At 32.4% G+C, this 23,875-nt stretch overlaps 2 protein-coding genes across 4 annotated transcripts; one reads left to right on the forward strand and one right to left on the reverse strand.

Annotated features, from left to right (window-relative positions):
- The first annotated feature begins 221 nt into the window (after window positions 1-221).
- Window positions 222-14,155, forward strand: LOC105320862 (equilibrative nucleoside transporter 1). Its single transcript, XM_034469139.2, has 14 exons — window positions 222-345; window positions 2,653-2,794; window positions 4,990-5,071; window positions 5,619-5,770; window positions 6,080-6,174; window positions 6,374-6,424; window positions 6,801-6,886; window positions 7,789-7,938; window positions 8,624-8,654; window positions 8,858-8,982; window positions 10,523-10,634; window positions 11,054-11,139; window positions 11,531-11,733; window positions 13,500-14,155. Exons 2-14 carry the CDS (start codon window positions 2,724-2,726, stop codon window positions 13,609-13,611), a joined length of 1,356 nt encoding a protein of 451 aa, XP_034325030.2. The 5' UTR covers window positions 222-345; window positions 2,653-2,723; the 3' UTR covers window positions 13,612-14,155.
- A 1,654-nt stretch (window positions 14,156-15,809) lies between these two features.
- On the reverse strand, window positions 15,810-23,875 carry LOC105320847 (basal body-orientation factor 1). 3 transcript variants are annotated; one of them, XM_034469135.2, is made up of 12 exons: window positions 23,719-23,875; window positions 22,615-22,731; window positions 22,064-22,187; window positions 21,546-21,755; window positions 20,952-21,032; window positions 20,731-20,801; window positions 19,620-19,833; window positions 18,909-19,180; window positions 17,922-18,074; window positions 17,305-17,316; window positions 16,748-16,927; window positions 15,810-16,358 (listed from the first exon to the last, which is right to left on the reverse strand). In XM_034469135.2, exons 1-12 carry the CDS (start codon window positions 23,760-23,762, stop codon window positions 16,232-16,234), a joined length of 1,605 nt encoding a protein of 534 aa, XP_034325026.1. In that variant the 5' UTR covers window positions 23,763-23,875; the 3' UTR covers window positions 15,810-16,231. The 3 variants fall into 3 exon arrangements, with proteins under 3 accessions (XP_034325026.1, XP_034325028.1, XP_065942719.1); XM_034469137.2 differs by lacking the exon at window positions 17,305-17,316 and having other exon boundaries at window positions 23,719-23,874; XM_066086647.1 differs by lacking the exons at window positions 17,305-17,316; window positions 17,922-18,074.

Here is a 23,875-nt window from a genome sequence, read left to right on the forward strand (position 1 = left end):
ATTCTAAAAATCCACAAAATTTTTGTCTTATTGAAAGACAGTTAATGGAAAATTGACTATATACCATCATATTCAACAGTTTTCATATATCTTCTGGCTTAGTTTTTATGGGAATTTTTCATATGATTGTCAGAATTTATTTTAACATTAAAAAAAAAAACAGTTGTTTTACGGTTAGTTATAAAATTTCATTAACTTGCTTATCATGATAGACAAAATGTCGATTGTCTCTAACATGATTTTTACTGTTATTAGCCTCCCCTGTTTTCATTTCCGGTGTAAACAACAGTGAAGAAGGAAAACTCAACTGGCAACTGCAAACTTAAATTTAATCATGTGACAGTGGTAACAAAATTTACTCAAGCTTATTTTTTTCAATTGCAGAATAATGATGTCTTCTGTACATAAGAAAATTGTTTTTATCTTTATTTTGCTTTATTTATATCATTTGCAACAGGCAGTTTTGGAAAACCTGCAAGTCATGTGATATTTTGGCTTCATAGTTGTAAGATCAGTCCAATTCTAGTTAATTAATCTTCCTGAATAATACCTATTAGATTGTATTATTTTATATTCACTTAGCATTGAGCAGTTATGCATATACTTATCAGAGAAATATGCTGTGCTTAAATGTCAGTTTATAAAAGGGTTATACAGTACATACTATTCTCTTTTGAGAAGTGGAAAGGCATAGCCTACATCCACTTAATCTGCGCTGACCTAGATAAACAATGTGATACACAAAATTTAAACCCGGGATGTAGAAGTTGCGAAAATGATTTGACAGCGGGTTAGTGTTGATTTGTATGCGATATATGGATGCATTATTGTTTAAAATGTAGAAATAATAGGTTTGTTTCGAAAATTGGGGAAAACTGGAGTCAAATGAACATGGGTCGAAGTGTAAACCGTCTTTGGTTCCGACATTAACACGTTTTCCAGAATCAAAATATGAGGGCTTGCGAAGAGAAGTGGATGTAGGCTATGCCTGTCCACTTCTTAAAAGAGAATACAGTACATACCAAATCTGGCACAATCTCATGATTTACCAATACTCTTGATTTAGCTTTATAGCTTTAATTGATAAAACTATTCAAAATTACTAGATTGATCAAGCTATTTTGTCATACTTTCCTCTTTAATCTGTAATTTTCTCTAAAGTTTGGTATACAAAGTCTAACTTTATTGCTGTAATATAGGTTTTGAACTCTGAACTGTACTTTAAACAATGAATGTAAAAATCGCTCATTCAAGCATGTCTTTACCAGAAACTTTGCTATTTAAGTTCTACAAGTTTTTGAGGACATCTAAGACAATTGAATAGTTACCACACAGTTACACCTTGAATGCAGTTAGCTTAAAAGTATTTAAAACCTACAATGATGAATTTACATTTGATTTGGGATGCTTTTGGGGTAGTTCATAGTACAAAAATGAGTAGTCAGAAACTTGTCAGTGAGACAAAACTCTTGATCTATTGACTGTATAATTAAAAAGTGTAAGAATTGGTTTTAAAAAGTTGGTGCATTTGTCATGATATTATTTGTGTCAAGATTATCAAGGTATAATTGAAACTGACTTAAAATGTTTAAATGACATATTTTCCAGATGTGTAGGATACAGTTCATTGAATAGTGTTCATTCTGAAAAGCTTATAGCAATAATGTTAGTGTAATGATTATAATCCCATCTTGAAACATGTTATTGATTGCTTATACATTAGTTATCACTAAGAATCATTAATCTTTGCAAAGCATCTTCCTCTTTATAAGCATTGCGATAAGTTAAACCCGATATCATATCCAAGTTATTGGTAAAAATATTTGATATAATCATTTACAAGTATATACTGTACAAATTAATTTTTTTGTACAACAGTATTTTATATACAGTCATTATTTACAGAAGTAGAACACTGTAACAATAAGCGTGTGTCTGAGTACACATTTAAAAAACAATTCCGTTCAACAAGGGATAATCTGCTTAGCAGTGCTCTTGTAATTAATTTGTTATGATTTCCTCAAAGAAAGGAATATCTTAGTTGCCAATTTAAAAAAAAAAAACTGGAACTTATTATTGAAGCAAATTTTACAGACACTTTAGTATTTAAATAAAAATTGAGGTTTAGCAAACTTAGATGTACTGCAGTTATGCAGATGCTGCTTGTGATACTGTACATATTTTTCAGATTAGTTATTTGGTCAAGTATTTTAGGATGACTTTGTGTCTATTGAGTATTTCTAACAATTATTTCCTTTATTTGACTAGATGTTCATTGATAATGTAGAGATGCATACTATCTTCAGACCAGGAAATAATACATGACTGTGTAAATGAATAAAAAGAGCACCTCAGCAAACACAAAGACCATATAACATTGTGTTCATATATCAGTACAAATACATGTACTCATTTTGTTTATTTAATATAATACTCTAGACTATTGTTATTGGTTAGAAAGAAAGTATATGAGTGACAGTGAGACAGTTTGTACTTTCAGGTATAAATAATAAAAGTTGACTTCGCACAATAAATACTAGAAAAAGGTTGGGTTGTCACTGAATTGTGCAGTCAGAATGCATGAACTTTAAAATCTTTAATTGATAACAAATGAATACATGTATGTTAAGATAGCTTTGGGTGTATTTTCAGGCTTGAAATGTGTTTTCAGTGAGCTATCTACCATATTTACTTTGGAGAATCTCAATCAAATACAGCTGACAATGGATTCTGAGGAACAAGAATCCTTGTTGCCCCGGCCAAGAACCAGGTCCCAACAGCCCCCCATTGACAGGTAAAGTGTGTCTAAAATGTCACCATTTTGTTCTCCTTTTAACTTATGTCATGATGTGTCATTTTGTGTAAATATGTTTGAGAGTTTACTCATGCCAAATGACAAGTCATTAGCTTGAATCAGTCTGCTCAGCTAATTATCCCCAATTAGTCTATATAATTGTTCTGAGTTGTTCTTAAGCTTTTTGAGTAATTATCATGCGAATGTACCTCACTTTTATTAATTATCTTTTAGATAATAAATATACAGTTCGAAATTTATTCAATGCAGTCAGACACTTTTGGCCAATACCTCATGTTGCTTATGTCTTCATACTGACTATCTAGTTGACTGTCCACCAGTCTGTCAGTAGACTAAGCAACAATGAACTAAATTCATTCTGACTCATTTGGCATTTTTAGAAATAATTATTTTTATCCTGTTCTATTTGACTTTATTCTATTTGATTATTGTTGATATTTCATATTTTAATTAAAAATCACTTGATCAATAAATTGTGAAACCTGCCTTCGAGTTATAGCTCTATGCATATTCGACTTAGAGGTCAATTTAAGCCTAATAACTATAGGCTGACCCCTTGTCTCTTGGGTTGGGCCTATACGAGTTAATTCCCCTTATCCTATAGTGCCCTTTCCCCCTCGATGACACTTATACTAAAGGGACAAATTGTTTCTATATGAGGTTTGGAAAGCTATTGCCCATTCTTTTACTTCAGCAGATGACTGAATGGGCCCTGTTGAAGTTAATGAGTCAAACAGTCAAATGTCAGATATAAATTGCTACAAAGATTGTTTCATGTACTTGTATTATAAGGAATAGTCGGTCATCGAACTTTATCAATAAATGTAGAGTGCATGGCTACAGACACACAGATAGCCGTATTTGGATCTTATATTAAAAGATACTTTGATATAAGACTTTATTTCTTTCTCAACATTTAGTGAAACATATTTGGTGTCAATAATTAATTTGGAATGCAAAATGATTAATAAGCCTGGAAAGATGATAATCAACATATTCATTGCAATATGAATTATTAGCTCACCTGAGCTTCTTCTCCAAATCCACTGGGCCAATTTCAACCAAACTTGGCACAAAGCATTATCCGATAAAGGGGATTCAAGTTTGTCCAAATGAAGAGCCACTTCTGCTTAAAAGGGGAAATGACTTGAATTTATTGAAAGTTTTTTGGTATTTTTCAAAAATCTTCTCAGAAACCATTTGGCCAGAAAAACTGAAACTTATGTATACACATCTTCAAGAAGTGAAGATTCAAGTTTGCTCAAATAACCTTTCCCAGGGGTGGGGTGTAGCCCCAATTGGGAGTCAAATTTTTATACAGGAATCTATATAGAAAAATATTTTATAAGTCTTCTTTTCTTAAACAATATGGCCAGAAATGCTGCATCTTCAGTTGAAGCATCTTCAGGTAGAGTAGGTTCAAGCAAGTTTAAATCATTATCCCATGGATAGCGTGGAACACAATGTGGATCCAATTTTATATAGGAATATATTGAAAAAAATCATTAAGAATTATTGTATGGGAATATATATGGAAAAATTGTTAAAAATCTTCTTCTAAAAATAAATTGGCCAGAAAAGCTGGATCCTGTGTGGAAGGAGGGGGGGGGGGTGGGGGTGGAAAAAAATTTTTCATGGGAATATGGAATATACATGTAAAAAGGAAAGTTTTTAAAACCCTCCTCTCATAAACCAATTGGATAGAGAGCTGTAACTTGTGTGGAAGGATCCTCAAGGTGTAGATTTAAGTTTGTTCAAATGTAGATAGAAAGTTTTATCATTAAAATGACAGATGTCCTACGGACCCGGTTTAACCTGGTCATGGTAAGATCATTCTTTCTAGTTCAAATTATAATCCTAAGAGTAATGTGCAGTCATAATTGGGGTGAAATTTTACATAGGACTAGTATGAAAGTATGAAAAATCTTCAAAATCATCAATCTCAAAAACTGAAACAACAAAAGAAGCTCAATGTTAACTTAAGAACATGTTGAGAAAAACTTAAAACTCTTTCAAAATAAAGATTTATTCTAAGTTGTCTACATATTTTGTATTTGTTCCTCTAAAAATGGTCTAAATCTTTTGTTGGCTATTGTTCCTCAGGTAAGCAATGTGGCCCTCCGGTCTCTGTTTTACTCTCTAGATATTCATTAACATTCGTTCTTTTCTTATAGGTGCAATGCAGTGTTTATCGTGTTCTACTTTATTGGCATTGGTTCCTTACTTCCCTGGAATTTCTTTATCACAGCTAACAAGGTAGACAAATCTGCAATATTTTTATTGGGCTTATTTCTGGTACTTCTGTTGTACGTTATTTTGAACATTCTACCAAAAACTGGAGAGAATATACGAGAACTCTAGAATATTTATTAATAATTCAGAGTGCACATAATGTTTTTAGTTTTTACATTATCTTTGCTATTGTTAAAATAATTTTTTTTTTATGATTTGATGGATTTTTAAAAAAGTTTTTTTATATTGCAGTTACTGGATTTTCATAAAAAGCACTAGCATTAGCTTTTGTTTGCTAAACTTTAGGGTATCATTTTAATGCAAATAAAAAATCTTGATCACAAAACTTTGTTGAAATAATACAGTTATATTCTGAATGAACTGTCCAGAAATTTCATTTACAAAATCAAAACTGTAAAATTTTTGGAATTAAGATGCAAAAAAACCCAGTTACTAGTAATATACCGATGGGTACATTGAATGAATAGCAAAAAGGAATGTTAATCACCTAGCTTGCATTCTGGAATTGAAAGTTGGGCTTAATTAACATCGGAAAATATTTTGCTTTCAGTATTTCCAGTTTAAACTCAGGAACACCTCCCTTCCCTGGGATGATGGATACTTTAAAACAGATCTTCAGCTTAACTTTGAAAGCTCGATTACTATTGCTTCAACTGTGCCAAATGTTGTGTTCAACTTTATCACTGCTTTTATGGCATCCAGGTGAGATTTACTTGAAGGAACTTTTACACTGATAGAGTGTGGAATCTAGCTGAATCAGGTTTATTAAGAAAATCGATTATTAAACTATTTGTGCAGCATAAAGATAAGACATATTAAAGATGCATTGATACTCTGTACAATTATGATTTTTTGTGTGGTGACTTTAAATCTAAGTATGTTCAAGGTATTGGGGCATTTAAATGAAAATCAATTATTCCTGTGAATGTTACATATATAATTACAGTACACATATTGCATGGGTGTGGAATTAGTTATACATTTAATTTCATGCATTATTCTGAATTTCAGGATTCCTCTGAAAGGGAGGATGATATTTTCCAATGTTGTGGTCATAGTTGTTTTCATCATCACGTTATTATTAGTGAAGATTGATAGTGATAATTGTGAGTACCGTACTGTTTTATTAGTATCTACTATAAATTACCATTGAAATAAGATAAGAAAGAGGGTATGTGTTCTTTGAGATGTATCGTCATAGGTCAAAAGTGCCCAGAAAGTTTTGCAGTTCTAATTCCCACCAAATCAGATGGTATTTCCTAGTTTTCACAGTTTATTATTTACAATTACTTTCTTGTTTTGCAGGGCAGGCAATATTTTATTCCATTACATTGTTGTCAGTTGTCATTCTTAGTGGTAAGTACATGTATGTATAGGCATCTTTTTATTCCTATAACAATGACTCCAAACCTGATACAGATGTAACTTTTCAAGATTTATTTTTCACAGCATTGAAATCAAAGTACATGTACATGTATACATTGATCTGTCCATCTCAACCATGTTTTAGGAAAGACTTATATAATATCAAAAATGTAGGATGGGACACTTCAAGAGAGGGAGAGTGTAAATTAGAATTTGAAAATGAAATTAATATGGCCAAAAGAGAGAAGGATAATAAGATGTTAGTTTTGTCCATCCGTCTGTCATTCTCTGTTAATTTGAATTGCGAAACTTGTGTAACAGTACATCACCATTTTGTAGTTCATTAATGATGATGTTTTTCTTACAGCTGCTAGCTCTGTCTATATGGCATCCATGTTTGGCTTGGCAGGCATGTTTCCTATTCAGTACATGCAAGCAGTTATGAGTGGACAGGTCTGTATAATTGATAGTCACTTTAATTGTATAATTGTTAACTGTTATTGAATTATTGATACATAAATACCATCAGGTCGATAGAGGTACTCTCAGATACTTTGTATCAATGTGAAAAGGAGAGAGAGAGAGAGAGAGAGAGAGAGAGAGAGAGAGAGAGAGAGAGAGAGAGAGCGAGAGAGCGAGCATGTCAATGTGACAGATTGAAATGGGAAATCCAATTCTTTATCAATGCCAGCTACTCTTTGTTAGCTTATTAAAGGAATTTTAAGGTCTGTTCCAAACAAATAGTAGGTACAGTTGCCTAATTTTGGAACTATATCATGTCTGTATACCATGTCCATTGAAATCTAAGACCATCAAATTTGGTCAGCTGATGCCTCTGTTGAGAAAAGTGTGTTATGGCCCTAAAGTAGGTCACCATGGCCTCATTTTGGAATTTTATGGATGGACATACTTGAAATCTATGTACTGGTATCATAACTTGCACACTGCAAGGCCTTGGTCATTCAGACTTGGTCTGTTGATAGATCTTTGGTGAAAGATGAGTTATCATCCAAAAGTAGATCATTATAACCTACTTGTAGTGTTCTTTGGCCATCAATTTTCAAAATCATTTCAGGGTCAGATCTTCCAATTAAGTTTGTGACTTTGTTTATGCAGAGATTAATAGAACTATGTAGCCTATGGTGTACTTTTAGTTCCAAAGAAGGTTGTCCTATTCCAAATCTATGAACTTTATGTATTACGATAATCATATTTTATGAGAACCAGAAAATTTTATTTCATGAATAAATCAAAACTACGGTATAATGTTTTTGAAGCAGTACATGTATTTCATTATTTTTTTTATGATTTTCGTTGAAAAGCAAACAACTTAAAATCATATTTTTGTTTCCTAGGCAATAGGAGGGGTGTTTGCAGCCCTGGCCAATATCTTGTCCATAGCCCTCAGTGGATCTAACGAGAGGGACAGTGCTTTCGTGTTTTTCACCATAGCGACTGTGACAAGCCTAGCAGCTTTAATAGGATACCTCTCCCTGTATACCAATGTAAGTGAAATGCAGCTGTTTACATGTACATGGATTAATAATAACAAAATTGTAAATGTAGGTACATGTTTATATATTTCTACATTAGAGAATTTGAGATTTAAAACGTGTATGGGTACGCGTACATGTGTTATAACTACACGTACACGATTTTGTAATATTAATATCAGTTGAGATTTCAGAACTTGTAGGACATAAACATATACATAAATTGATGCAGTTTCCTGACTTGTATTTATTTAATTTATTCAAATAAATGGTATATTTCTTATTAGTTTGCCTGCAATTGAAGTTTAAAATTTCATACAATGTATCATAAGAACATATTAACTCATCAGTTAGATTAAATTTGTTGTAAAAGCTACAAGTTTGTACTTAAGTGTAGACGACACTCTACAAGTTTAGAGGACATGTAGGAACTCTGTCGTCACAAAAACTGATGATGTAATAATTGTGAAGAATTTAGGCGATTCCCCTAGTACACTTACACATACATGTATACATGTTTGAAATCTCAACCTCTCTATTATAATGGGATATTTAAAATCAAATTCCCAGAATGGGTCAATTTCAAAATTTAGTGAATTTTATAGTTACCCCATATGTACATATTTGTGCCTTGATATAAGTTACCTAAATATATGTAAAAACCTAATGTACATTTAATATCATCATTTTATTTCAGGACTTTTCAAAGTTTTACATTAATTATCAAGGTAAGAACTACAGTTTTCCATTGTGAGCTTTGGATTTTTTCTCTAAAATTTCAATAAAAATTGAACTGATAAAACCAAATTCAGATTGAAACACAAATCTATCTTCTGATTACATACAATATAATCCTTTATAGAATAATAAAGACTTAAAAAATTTAAATAAATGTTCTATGTTGCAATTTTTTGGTTTGCTTTATTTATAGATGTACTAGAAATTATTGAGCCTGAAGAAAATGATAACGATGAAGTCAGTACACCAAGTGAAAACAGTGTACAGTATACCCCACCTCCAAGTACAGGCTCACCTTACTTAGCTGTCTGTAAAAAGGTAGGATTCTCAAAGTTTAAGCACTTAAGGTTGTTGACAGTTGTGACATGACATTCCATGATTACTAACTTATTATGAATTAATGTACAACAAGATAATTTACATGCATTTGTAATATAAAAGCCTACTCTGAGCATTCTGTTTAAGTTAGAGCTGCTTCTCAGGTAAACAATGTGGCCCAAGGGCATCCTGTTCTATATTTATAGCTCACCAGAACTTGACTCAAAGTTTGCCTTCTTGTTGTTCTCACTTGGCTTTTTCTTGAAGGTTAACTTATCTATACTACTATATTAAAATAATAGACTCGAATTTTTGGTCTTTAATACCGATAAATCGGAAGAATACTGTCTTTTGTTTTATATATTCTAAACGTCATTGGTACTTGAAGATTACCAATTTATTTTTATTTTTTCTCATTTAAGCTTCGCTAATTAATAAACATCGAAAATTCCTCAAAAAATTCTGGAAATCATCTGGATTTTTCGGATTTTACAATCTTGCGCTTGCGCAATACATTCACGCTAACGGGATCTTTGGTTTATTTTTCTACAATTTCATATTTGCATGAATAAACTTAGAAAAGATAATACAAATACGGGTAAATTTTCATTGGAAATTTGCTTTATATTCTGTTCATATATATTATATGTATATATATTAATGATTTCTTATGAGAGAAAGTATAAGATAACAAATATATAATTCAACTCAGTACATGTACTTACTTTTGTCTTCGTGATGACAAAAATATTTGATTATATGCCAAAAAAAACACATTATATTTCTTAGGAGAGTGAAGATAGAATATGTTTTATCGTAAAAATAAATAATGTCCTACAAACCCAGTTTTACGATAGAATGCGTTCCGTGTATTGTCTCTATAGGAAAGAAAATACGTGTACGTTGGTGAAAAGGTGTTGAATTCTTCCATTATATGGATTAACATTTTTAAATGAAAGGTACATGTATTTACAGTCTCAAAAAGGTTTATTATGATGAATTTGACTGTTATTTTCAAGGCAACTTCATTAATTTTGTCCAAATTAATTCTGCAATTTTCTGCTACATTACGGGACACGGTTAGATTATTCAAACTAAGGAAAGTGTAGTGAAATTAATAGCATTATTGTAGGCTTATATCTTTGTTATGTAAATGTCAATAATACAGTGTGTCGATGTATCTATTTCATAAATGATATGCAATGTCAACCCGTGCATGCACGGGTCAAAATCTAGTGACAAAAAAATGTTAATGAATAAATGTTGACCAGTGAATGTATATTTGGTAGCAATATATGAGAGTGACATTATAATGAGAGACAGAATAGCAGGGAATATTGTAACTGACTTTGAAATGAAGAATAGATTTTAAAAAAATTGATACCTTTCAATGGTTGTTTTCGTATCTGACAAAAATGAAATAAAGAAATTTGTCATCTAAGCCCTAGAAATGTCTATACTTAATTTATGCACTTGCTTTAAATTCCTGAATTTTTCATATCATTGTTTCCACTGGTGACTTATAATTTTGGTTTTACAGATTTGGTTAGACAGTTTAGGAGCTGGCTCTGTCTTCTTTGTCTCCCTGACTTGTTTCCCAGCATTGGCCTCTGCCATTGTGTCAACTCTGGATGTCTCCAGCGTGTGGAGAGGTCTGTATTTTAGGATAGGAAGTGAGATGTTTCTTCAGTTCATGCCTATTAGTATCAAAGTCTGATCAGTGTGCACATATATTTTAGAACTATTAAAAACAAAACTTTTGAATTGGATTTACTGAAAGCAGAATTTTGAAGTATAGTTACATGACACATGCAATCAAAAACTTTATTTGTGATCTTAATGACGGTGCATCTGATGATGCTGTAAGTTGCTTTAATTTTTGGATAAATGAAGATGCTTAAGTTTTAGGAGGTGGTTTTATTTCCAGGTATCTATAGACTACTACTGAATCTTTATATTAGAGAAATGATGCATCTAGGGATACACAATACAGATACATGTAACATTCATGCTTCCGATCAAATCATATCAGTTTTATTTATTTTTATTTTTTTTTTGCATTCTCTTCCAGATCAGTATTTTTCTGCTGTTGTGTGTTTCCTTCTGTTTAATATGGGGGACTGGTGTGGCAGGGCAACAGCTGGTGCTATCAAATGGGTGAGGAGAAAATCCAATTATCTAAGCCCCCCCCAAAACCTTTTCTTTTGATTAGTTTCATGCTCAGCTGCATATTGTTAAAAATAAGCATTACCGGTACGCATGTTTATCTTTGAATAAATAGAAAAAATATTTCTCTCATACACTTGTGCATTGCAGACCACATTTTAAATATCAAGTAGTTATTTTGTAGATTCTTTACAGTGTTGAATTATATTATAGTTATCTCCTTTTGAAATAAAATGATTATCTTTTATAAGTACAGTAAACCTAGTATTTCTTGCATCATTTATGTCAAAATTTTAAACACTGCAATGATTTTGATAACCATATATTTCTAGTGCCTGAATTTGTACTTGTTGTAATGAAAGCTTTTCTTTTGCACTTTCAGCCCACTGAGCGACATAGAAATAAAATTCTTATAGTGTGTGCCATTCGAGTGGTTTTTATACCTCTGATATTTTTTTGTAATATAAAACCAAGAGTATATACAGAAACAATTTTCGATAATGACTTTTGCCCGCTAGTTTTCATTTTAACTCTGGGATTAACCAACGGATATTTCTCCACACTCTGCATGATGTATGGCCCAAAGTAAGTACATTAAATTTTCCAGGATCTCCCTAAGAGATTTAACCATGGAGAACGCTTTTACACAGCTTCCTTTATGGTTAAACCTCAGGATGTGGAGAGACCTTTGTATTCTTTACAAATATATTCAAGTCTTTAGTAATTTTTATTGTTTCCTGGTAAAAGTATTTAACATTATTTCTTTTTAGCTCACCTGAGCTGAAAGCTCAAGTGAGCTTTTCTGATCACATTTTGTCTGTCGTCCATCTGTCCGTCTGTCTGTATACTTTTCACATTTTCAACATCTTCTCAAGAACTACTGGGCCAATTTTAACCAAACTTGGCACAAATCATCCTTAGGCAAAGGGTATTCACAGTTGTGAAAATTAAGGGCCACAACCCTTTTCAAGTGGAGATAATTAGAAATTAATGAATTTTTTGAGAATTTTTCAAAAATCTTCTTCTCAAGAACCATAAAGCCAGGAAAGCTGAAACTTGTATGGAAGCATCCTCAGGTAGTGTAGATTCAAAGTTGTGAAAATCATGATCCCCAGGGGTAGGGTGGGGCCACATTTCGGGGGTGGGGTGGTGGGGGGTGGTGTGTTAAAGTGTTACATAGGAATATATAGCGTAAATCTCTAAAGTTCTTCTTCTCAGAAACTAATCAGCCAGATGATTCTCTATAATGGTTAAAGCTGCTTGGTCCGATTTTCTTGTAATTACAGTATCAATTTTTTTCTTCATACAAATCATTTATCTTAAAAAGTTATGGACTTTCTCCTATTTACACCAGCAGAATCAGTCTCCTTTCAAAGTTAGAAATATTCAAAGTAAATAAAAATAATTTCTCTTTGGGCAAACGAAAAAACAAACCAAAATGCATCACGGGAATGTTTAGAAAGGAAACCCCTTGGTTTCGTCCCCCGAATGATTGGGGTTATTCAACCCGCATGCTATGCATCGATTGTAAAGAAAGCAGACTTTAGAAATGTTAGCGAACAAAACGTACACATGTTTATTTGTAATTTGTCTGATCATTTCGACCTTTATTTAAGGCGATTTCAAATTCGTAATACAACTATACCCGTCTCGTCGTCAGGGGTGAAATTCAACATGAGGCGAAATAACGAGGTACCTTTTAATGTCGATTGTTTTGTTAGCAAATTTTGTACGTATTTTTCTTCATTGAAATTTGGCATAATTGACGGGTAAAACTACTGCAATGTCTATTATTATATATATACTAAGCATAGCCATCATTTAAAAGCGTGCATAAAAATTGATATGAAATCGGACCAAGCAGCTTTAAGACTTTGGCTCCAGGATAATTCTTCGGCCTCACAAGAAGGTTCAGAGTTTGATGTAGCTTTATATCCCATATATAAACAATTGTTAAGGATCTTTTTGAGAACTGCAATACTCAACATGTGATATGACCATAAAATCATTCTGTTAGAAAAGGGACTAATGATTATAAGAATATCCAGGGGGAAAAATTGATTTTATTTATTATACAGGATCTACGTGTGTTATTGTACATTGTCCAGATAGTTTGTATTATGACTCCATCAAGATGATTTTATCAAACCTATTGTTCCCCAGGTGAGCAATGTGGCCCATGGGCCTCTTGTTGTTTTTTTTTCACATCTGTTTTACCTCCCCCACTAAAAAAACTACCTGGTACATGTAAATAAATATATACTTTTTTTTTTGGCAAAATGCAACCCTCGATATGATAGAGGAATTATTGAATTTTGTATACATGTTTTAAAATCCCCTTTCTTTTTCAGGAGAGTAGAAAGCAGATATGCGGAGTACGCTGGGACATTTATGTCTGTTTCCCTGACCGTGGGTTTAGCCGGTGGTTCCCTCCTAGGATTCCTCCTCCTGAAACTAGTTTGAAACTCCACTATGTTGAATCTTTTATTTTATAATTAATAATATTATTTTTAAGCAAGATCTGATTGTTTGCATAGCAGGGGCAGGTCCAGGTCATTTTTTGAAAAGATTGTTGTGGGGGGGGGGGGGGTGTTTAAGCATAAAAACTGTCCAATCTTGGAAAAAGGAAGGCAGTCTTCAATGGGGTCAACTTGATTTTCTTCTGCATGCTTTTTTAATGTACATTAATTTTTTATCAATATCCTTTTTAATTTTTAAATGACAGGATATACAGGAAAAAAGGATATTGGTATACATGATGCATTTAAAATAACTGGCAAATTAACTTTCATTTTTTAGTGTAAGTTGATACATGGAATCCATGACATTAATTATTCTAATGGCTGTGAATAGATCTAAAAAATAAATGTATACCTAAAGGGTAAAAATGTTACTATGATTATTTGTTTAAATGTATTTGGAGTGTTTTTTTGTACAGTATGATATTTTTCACTTTATGTTAATTATGAAGATGACTATTGACTGAAATAAAAGTACAAATATTGTTTATCTTGAGCATTTATCTATATTTGTTGATGATATGGGTAAACCAGAGAAATTTTTACAAGAGGCCCAGTAGATCTTTCACAACAAGTTGAAAAATATGCCGATTTTTTCTACAAATGACCAATCCCCTTTTGTCATTTTAGAATTTTCTTTATTAGGGGCCCTGCTTTGCTGCAGTGACCTTGAACCATATTTCTAGGGCTAAATTTAAGGTCATAGCAAAATTATGTATAAAATTATTGTACGGGGCTTATCCTCTCTTCCGCTAGTCTAATCTGGCTCATACTTCACTTACAGATTGCCTACGGTCAAAGAGTGACCTTGAATGAAGTTTGCAGATCAAGGGTCAAGGTCATATCAGACCATGCAAAAATCCTTTTTTCAGCATATATACTTTCTTCTAACCCCTTAGTTTGCTCATACTTCACATAAAGTGAGCTTTTGAATAAAGGGTGTGTTGTTTCAAGGTCAGATGTGAAGGTTATACCAGAATTATATTTTAAAAAATCCTTGTCCGGAGCATTTCTTCTCTCCCTTAACTCCAATCTGGCTCATACTGCACCTACATAGTGCCTTTGATCAAAGAATATGCAGTGACCTTGAATGATGTTTGTAGGTCAGATGTTAAGGTCATTGGATCACACAAAAAACCCTAATACACTATACTGTATACCATCCACTTAGCCCTATTTGTCCAATACTTTACTTAAACAAAGCTTTTTGGTTAATGTTGTGCAGTGACTTTGCACCAAGTCAATGTGAAGGTCATAGTTGATCTCTATGTAAGGGGTAAGCTTAAAGTTAAATTAGAAGTTCTATGCCAGCTGGAAAATTTACTTAAAATCAAAGCAAAATTCTCTGAAATTCTTTTCATCCTAATGTCTGTTATTTAAGCAGGGCCCTTTGAGATGGTAACCATCTCTATGTTGTCTAGTTTCTATTTAACTTTAACCCCCCCTTTGTGGTGCCACTATTTTCCAGGAAATCATAATCAAACTTCAATCTGCATTATGTGTGCCCGCAGACATGTTTCAGCTTTCCTTGGCTGAAAGTTTTTCCAAAAGATTTTTAAGATGTTTTTCTCTATCTTCCCATGTAAAAATTTAACTCCCCCCTTATTGTGGTCCTACCATACCCTGGGGATCATGATTTGAACAAACTTGAATTTACACTACCTGAGGGTGCTTCCACACAAGTTGGAGCCAATTTCTGGCCTTATGGTTTTTGAGAAGTTTTTAAAAGATTTTCTCTAATACATATATATTCCAATTTACTTTGCGTGCAGAACTATAATTGCCTTCCTCTCTACCTCTATTGTAAACTTGATTCTAGCAATGTCTTGAGGACTTGTGAATCTACACAGTCAGCTATATCCATGATTCATAAGGAATTCTGCTCTGAGTGTTCCCTCTGTCTGTCCATCTGAAATCCATTTTCTGGAAGGTATGTTTGTCTTCCCTTGGCTCAATTTAGCTTATTCTTCACATACTTCACCCACATTGTCCCTTTGGTTAAAGGGTTTGCAGTGATCTTGAACTAAGTTTCTAAGCCAAAGGTTAAAGTCAAAGCAGTTTTTCTTTATGCTATATACTCATCCTGATGGCATTTATTGATGCAGGAACTTTTGAGATGATGTCAAGTTAATTAATAAAAGATGAAAATATAAAATATTTTTATTACAAACAAAATTATAAATGTACATGTGGTATTTATCACAGACACATAGATTTCTAAATAGATTTACACTGATTGGGAGATTTACACCAATTTTAATTGGGTACTTAAAACATGAATCTAATAGCATTAAGTACCAGTACATGTACTTTTGCCTCTTAGTTTACAAGCACATTTATAACAAAGATTGGGAACCACCATCCATTCACTCAAAATCTGCAGGAAATATATCTTAAATGCTCTTTATATAGAAAGAATCACAATTTTCAATAGTTTCTTCAAGGAAGTACACTGCACTGTGAACATGCAGTTTCAACACATAGGCACTCATACTGTGTACATAATACTATGTATTGCTTGGAGTTCATTAATTACATTTATCATCTCAGCAGTAAAGCACTGTTCAAGACACTTGGGCGGTCTCAGCTACCCATGTGCCGGACTTAGTTTGGAGGGAGGTGTCCGGCAAATTTTCTGGGGCATCCATTTTGGCCTGGGTCAAGAATGTGTTGTCAGGTTCATCAGGTGGACTGAAAGTAGAGGAGAAATAAGATTATTTAGTTCATTAATAGTACTTTGTAATTATTTGGTGAACAGACATGTTTTTGGATACTTGAATCTGAACAACAGATGGTTAATTATTCTTGTTCATTGCAGTGTTTGCTATGTTCAATAAGTAATATGGATACAGAATCAAGTTCTTCCTTATAATTACACTTGTTGGTGGATTGGTATTCTAGCTCCATTATATTTCTTATCTACTTTCAAGAGACAATTTTAAATAGATTTTCCTTAATTTATTTTTTTTTTGGGGGGGGGGGGGGGATAATCTACATTTGTTGAAATTGGCACTTGTTTCTGAAACAAGTATGTCACTGTCTGTGCTTGTTGTGGAGGTGGGGGTGTTAAAAATACATACCTTGGTTCATGTGTAATACTGAGCCTCTGGACTTTGTTCTCAATGGCGGGCAGTGGTGGGCCAGAGTTCATCTTGGTGACCTTGGCTCCACCATTCATCCTGGCAAACAAGTACCGGATGACCCTCTCTTTCTGCTCCCAAGTCAGATCGCTGATGTCCACCTTACCAGAAATGTCATACCTGTAAAAGAATGAAAATTCATGCACATAAGTGAAAAGATTTCAAAAATGAAAAGCTAGATTTTCATAAACAAGAATTGAAATATTATAATTATCATGATTACTCAGGGTATATATATATATACATGAACTGCCCGGTATCTTATGTATTTTATTTTAGGCATGCAGGTCATACAAATGAACAAATACAAACATTTTTTTTCTAAACTGGTAAACATGTTTTCTGATTGCATGCTCAGTTTAATAAATTCATGCTGTGAACATGCAAAGGCATATATATATATATATAAGTTCCAAATGGAGAAAGTCAAAAGTTGATTAAATCCAGCGACAAACTTGAAATATGATAATTGCATGTATATCATGATTGAAACTTACGTGGTCTGTTTCCTAATCAAAAACAGGGCAGCAAAAATGTAAAGAGAGGATAAGTGACAAATGGACAAACTGTTATATGACATTGTGCAATATTATTTTCTGCATTTATGTTGTAACTAGAGTGAATACATCTGTACAGCTTGACAACATCAGGAAAATAGCAGATGGTAAAGAAAGTAATGGGACAGGGAGAACAAAAGAATCAGTTGAATGACATTTACTTTTAAACATCACCAACATGCTACAAAGGGGAGTAACTCAAGCATGCAGGGATTAAAGCACAGGAGAATGTCACCAGTCTTCATACCATTCAGACCCAAATCAGTACAACACCAAAACAAATGATTACAATGTACAACAGTAAAGGATCTTTAGAGGAAACATTTTCTGTATATAGAGTCAAAAAAAGTTTTTCATGCAAAATGCAATACCTATTTATAAGGTACCCTTCATATGGTATATATATGCTTTTACATTTCAGAATTTTTTTAGTAATTATTTTGAAATCATTTTCGATATATCTTTTTCCCCCATAGCAAATTAGTACTAAATTGCGTCTTTTAGACACAGTGACTATAGAATTATTATAAAATCTGGGTGATGGAAAAATAACATACATTTTTTCGGCCGCCTCAAGATCCTTGTATACACTGTTAGTGCTGATGTCAGATTTGTTAAATGTGCGGATTTTTGGGAAATCCCCTTTCCCTGCAAAGGCTTTCAGCATTTTTTGCTGATAAGCTGCCTGGGCATCAACACGATACTGGGCCCTGAAATTACACAGAGTTTTCCTTTACTGTACAGATTGCCAAATTTTTAAAACTGATGTAGAAGTGTTAATATTCATATTTTTGAAAAACAATTTTTTTCATGTTTTAATAATAATTAAAAAAAAAATACATGGAACATTTATATTTCATATACAAATGTAGGGGTATAAAGAGAACTATATCTGATTTACACGCAATTGGGAGTATATTAGGTCATGGGTCATGATAAGATATGCTTGACATAATTAATGCATGTTTGCAACCAATCCTCTAAGAATAATATCCAGTGTATACAGTCCAAAAGTCGAAGGAAAAACCACAAGTCTTAAATTACAAGTACATATATACTAGAAAGATCAGATGAATGATTTACAAAAATATGGAAAGAAATGGTAATTAGATTCCTTTAGAAAATTTGATCAGTCCTTAATTATTCATGACTGATTACATTAAAAAGTATACATGTACAATTCTGATAGCATTGTGATCGAATGCTCATGCAACATCAATTGTGAATGCAGATGAAAAGTTTTACATATAGTAAATGATTAATATACACAAATGATAATAACTTTTTTTAAAATAAAATATACTAACTACTTCTTGTGTGCATGGAAACTGCACATTTTGTGAAGTCTTAATGTGCTCAATAAAAATATAATTGTGAACACTGAGATTTACCTTCATCAAGCTAGAATAGCTAGACTAATAAACATTTCACCATTTTGTATTAATCATATTTAGTTTTGACAAGATTTTTATAATAACTGATAAAGTACATTAAGCATGAATTTTTTCATCATCTATATATAGCGTGTAAAGTGTTACACTTACTGGTTGGCATTGATTTCATTCCGGACCTGTTCCAAGGACTCCAAGAAAAATCGCTCCAGTTCTGTTCTTTGATCCAAAATATTTTTGGCCAGTCGTTTGACCTTGTTCATTTCTCTGGTTTTGAGGTCAATCACTCTCTGGAGTTTAGCCAGTTCAATCTTTGCAGCCTCATTTTCAGTTCTGGCCTGTTGCATGATTGTTCGTTTCTCTGTGTTGAACTCTCTAGACATATGACTTAAGGACTTCTCTAAAGTTTGAATTTTTTCTGTCAACTGTGAAAAAAATAATCCTTACTTATAGTATATCATTTTTTTTAAAAAGTTCCAGTGTAGACATTTATATAAAATTTTAATTTTTGATAATATTATCAACAGAGAAAGGAGAATGATCGATTAAGTTTATTATAAAAAGGTTAAGATGAATTCTAAATATGCATGATAATTGTATTCAGTCTAAAATTCTTTCAATATAACATTTGTAATATATGTATAAACAATTTTAGCACCATACATCCATATCAATAATGCTAAGATTTCTTAGTTAATGATATTTGTCTGATATCCAAAGAAGAACTGCTGTACATGTTAAATGGCAATTAAACTCTTCAACTTGATATTGGAATTAACATTCAAAATGACTATACAATTCATACAACAAAATTAAATATCCTCATTTAAAATGACACACTGAATCCCTTGATTTGTGTTTCACCTGTCTGATCTGTTCTTTCTGCTGTTTGACTTGGACGATCTTCTCCTGGACCATCATGTCATTGAGTTCCTTGTCCCCCCGGAGCTGTTCATTCTCCTCCTGAAGCTTGTCCCTCAGTTTCTTCAGCACCTCTCCCTCCTTCATGTGATAACTCAAGGCCTCCGATAATCTCACATTCTCTTTATATACAGATTTTGTGGTCTCATCAAGATTTCTAAATAGATAAAAAAGAAAATAATCAACATTCGATCTGCTTATATATAATCTTAAAAATAAACTAGAGGTAAGTCTGAGAGTGACATTGAACTTGCACAAATGACTAAAGCTCAAGGTCAGGACATATTTACAAGTTACAGGCAATCTTTGTGTCAAATGTTAGCTTCTAAACATTTTCCATTACATGATATGGCCTAGACAGAAATTATGCTTATTTTAAACAATGACCTTGAACTTGCCCAACTGACCTTGAGACAAAATCATGACACATCCTCATGCCATAAGCAATCTTAGTGTGAAGTAAGAATTTCCAATATTTTTCTATAAGAAAGATATGGACCGGGCATGAATTTTGAACTTTTCCTTCCAGTGACCTTGAACTTGCCCAAATTACCTTGGGACAAAATCATGACTCATCCTTAGGTCATAAGCAATCTTTGTGTGATTTTAAGAATTTTCAATGTTTCTTCAAAAGAAAGATATGGACCTGAGACACGATTGCAGACAGACAAACTGACAAATTGATGGACAGACAGACAAGGTTAATCCTATATACCCCCCCCCCCCCCCAACTTGTTTGCCGGGGATATAAAAATTAATTATTTGAGTCATGAATTGAAAAATTATTAGAAGCAATACATCCGTAACTGTAGGAATCAATTATTGTTTATTGTTATTTTTCTATAGATTACCACCTTAATTTTGAATGTATCATCTAAAAAAACTTCAAAAATTTTATTTAAGTTTTATATTTTTCTTATAGCAATCAATTTAAATTGCAAAATTATGAATCATATACCATACAAGGACTAAGATTTATTTAAATTTACAATATACTTCATGTATACATTTCTAGATACTGTTGGTACATGAACCAGCGAATATATATACATACGATATTGCCTCTGTGTGGGCTCTCTCCGCTAGTTCTGCTATCTTCTGATTTGCTTCCTGTTGCAACCTCATCTAGAAGAGACCACTCGAAAATTATGCGTGGATTTTTTAGTGTTATTTTTAGAAATTGTTTTAATTTATATATATTATAAGACTTAAAATTGTTAAACTGTATAAAATGAACTGCCCTAATTAGCTCACAAACTATGAAATTCAATCTACCTTTTCCTCAAAGAATTTCTGCTCCATGCGTGTCAGTGTTCCTTTGTGGTCTCGATTGGCATTATACATGGACTCTTTTATCTACATAATAATTCATTTCTAATTATGCAATCAATCTTTATATATAATTTTGATATTTCATAAAGCATCAAATCATAAATAAATATAAATAACATTTTTATCACACAATACAAATGTATTTCAATCAAAATCATTAACCAGTTTTACAATTCTAAACATTGATTTGCATGGTGAAAATTCAGCATTTAAATATCTTTATAAATATCACATTACTCAATGCATGGAAATATGTGATGAGTTTGAGCTTTTTTATTGTTATACCTGGTACATTTACCACTAATATTAAACTGCATGGTTTGTGGACAATTTTTCATAAATGTACCATCAGATAACCAGATAAACAAAAGTGATCAAAGAGCTTTTATCTATGTGAGCGTGAAATATTCACCACATTAAAATTCTTAACACAATTCTTTTGCACACGAATGAAAGCTAGTTCACAGTATTCACAAACAGTAGTATAGGGATCTTTTCTTTTAATAAATACATTGCCATCTTCAATATTAGACTTACATCATCCAGCTCCTTCTGCATCTGCCCCCTCTTCCGTCGGAACTCCTTCACCACTTTCAGCTCGCTCTGCATGAGCTCCACCTCCCGCGTTTTCTCCGACACTTTCTCTTCAAGCTCATTGATCTGTGTACTGAAATCTTCTACAATATTTTCCTTTTCTTTTCTGTGTTCTTTTTTCAGCTCTCGAATTGACTGCTTCAGTCTTTCATTCTGTAAAAAGCATTTTTATTTTGGTTAATAATCTACACACACTTTATTAATTCTTTCCAATTAAAATAAATCCCCTGGTATTTTTTTCATTAAAGGTCAGTCGTAAATATTAAAATCAGATCTATCTGGGTAACTGAAAATAGTACAAATAAGCAGCACAAATATGAACATGATATACCAAAGTGAATCAATTAAAGGAACAGATTTTATTCAAATCGGTTACCCATTTAGAATTTTTTTTTGTATTTATTAATATATTTCATAGAATTCTTAGATTTATAATCATGTGACCAAAGACACCTAGGTACCTCGTTTTTCTTCTCTTCATCCTTCTTCTGTAACAGAGTAAAGCATTCTATGGTGTCTTTCTCCGTGATTCTTATCATGTCCTGGAGCTGGTCATTCTCTTTCACCAGCTGATTTGCATGCTCCCTGTCAAAATCAATTCATTGGAACCAATCACAAAAATTTTAAAATACATGTAATATGAAGACTTAATAACAAAAAATTGTTTTGTGGGTTTCTTTCCTAATTTTTTCTTTGTTCTAACATCAACATTATCAAAATATGTAATGAAAATTTTCAAGGATTTTAAGGTTTAACTCAATATGTAATGCTCATTGACTAAAAATGATCGACTCTTAAGAAATATTATAACACTGTATAGAAAAGGGCAATGTAAACAGAACCTTAGTTTTATATCTATTTGTTCATTTGAAAATAGGCATCACTTAAATGTCAATGCAATAATATTCCAAACTACATGTACTAACATTTTCCTCATTCAGCATCAAAATCTTCTTCAATAATGCACATAATAGTATCATCCTGTGAGTTGACATGATCAAGTGAGATTTACCTGTACTCCTGTTTGGAAGTTTCCGCAATTTCCAGGCGAGTCTCCCACACTTTGGAGTTGGCCGCTGCAATCTTGGCAATGGACTCATTCTTCTTGGATCCCTTCTTTCCCTTTTTTCTGAAAAAGCAGGTATTGAAAAAAATTATTTCTCTTTAAGATTTTTTTGCACAATTCATATTTGGCTTTTTATCATCCCACAAAAAATAGGCTTAATTCTTGTCTATATTCTAGCTTTGTAAAACCTTAATTAATGGTAACTTGACAATGCCTATTCAGCAAAAGTAACAGTATTGACACAAATATAACTTTTGTTTTGAATTCTATGAAAAAAATATGCAAAAATTTGTTATTTTTGAATACTAGAATGAATTGTTTATAGGAAAATTAAATTTGCCAATAAATAAAACTTATCTGATTAATTTATCCAAATAAACATTATAGTGCAATCATAATTTCAGATGGTGATAGCCACATCAAAATATAGAGATGCAGTGAGTGAAGTTTAAAATTAAGACCACTTTACAATCATTCTTTAATTGAGAGCAAATATCTCAAATTCCCTATTTTCCATGCAAAGCAAACCATCTTAACTGCAAATCAAATCCATAGCACATGAAATATAAACCCATCAGAACTTGGCAATCACCTTGTTATCGTATTTGAATTACTATAATTAAAAATGGCATTGATTTTATATATTTTGTTCAACTCGATCGATTCTTTTGCATCAAACATCAAATACTGTGTCCATATACCTATTAAATAATCACACCACACAGACATTTGGATATCAAATTGAAAGAACAACTTACCCATCACTAGAAGAGCAAGAATAGAAGGTACATAAGAAAGATATGCATTTAATTACATCATTAAAGTGTACACAAGCAACTGTAAACACATAGATACACAATTTTCATGCATAACTGTCCCCAAAAATTGTAAATCATTTGTTGACATTTGATTTTTATACATCTTTGACCAACTTTAGAGGAAGAAGAAGCTAGATAAATAGTCAGTAAGTGTATATCAAGATTATAATAACCATCGACTCTTCAAATAGCCAATACATACTCATTAGACGATAATATATCTTTTACATACCCCTTCTTTCCTTTTCCCTTTCCCTTCTTGCCCTTTTTTGGCATTTTGCTGTAAATTAATCAATCCTCAACCATATGAAAGTATTTTTATTTTCCTCAGTTATCCCTGTTCGGCGGCCATATTGTTTTGTGGTGTTATGGTAACCTCGGATATTTCC

Source organism: Magallana gigas, chromosome 6, assembly GCF_963853765.1.
Source record: "Magallana gigas chromosome 6, xbMagGiga1.1, whole genome shotgun sequence".
Classification (NCBI taxonomy): Eukaryota; Metazoa; Mollusca; class Bivalvia; order Ostreida; family Ostreidae; genus Magallana; species Magallana gigas.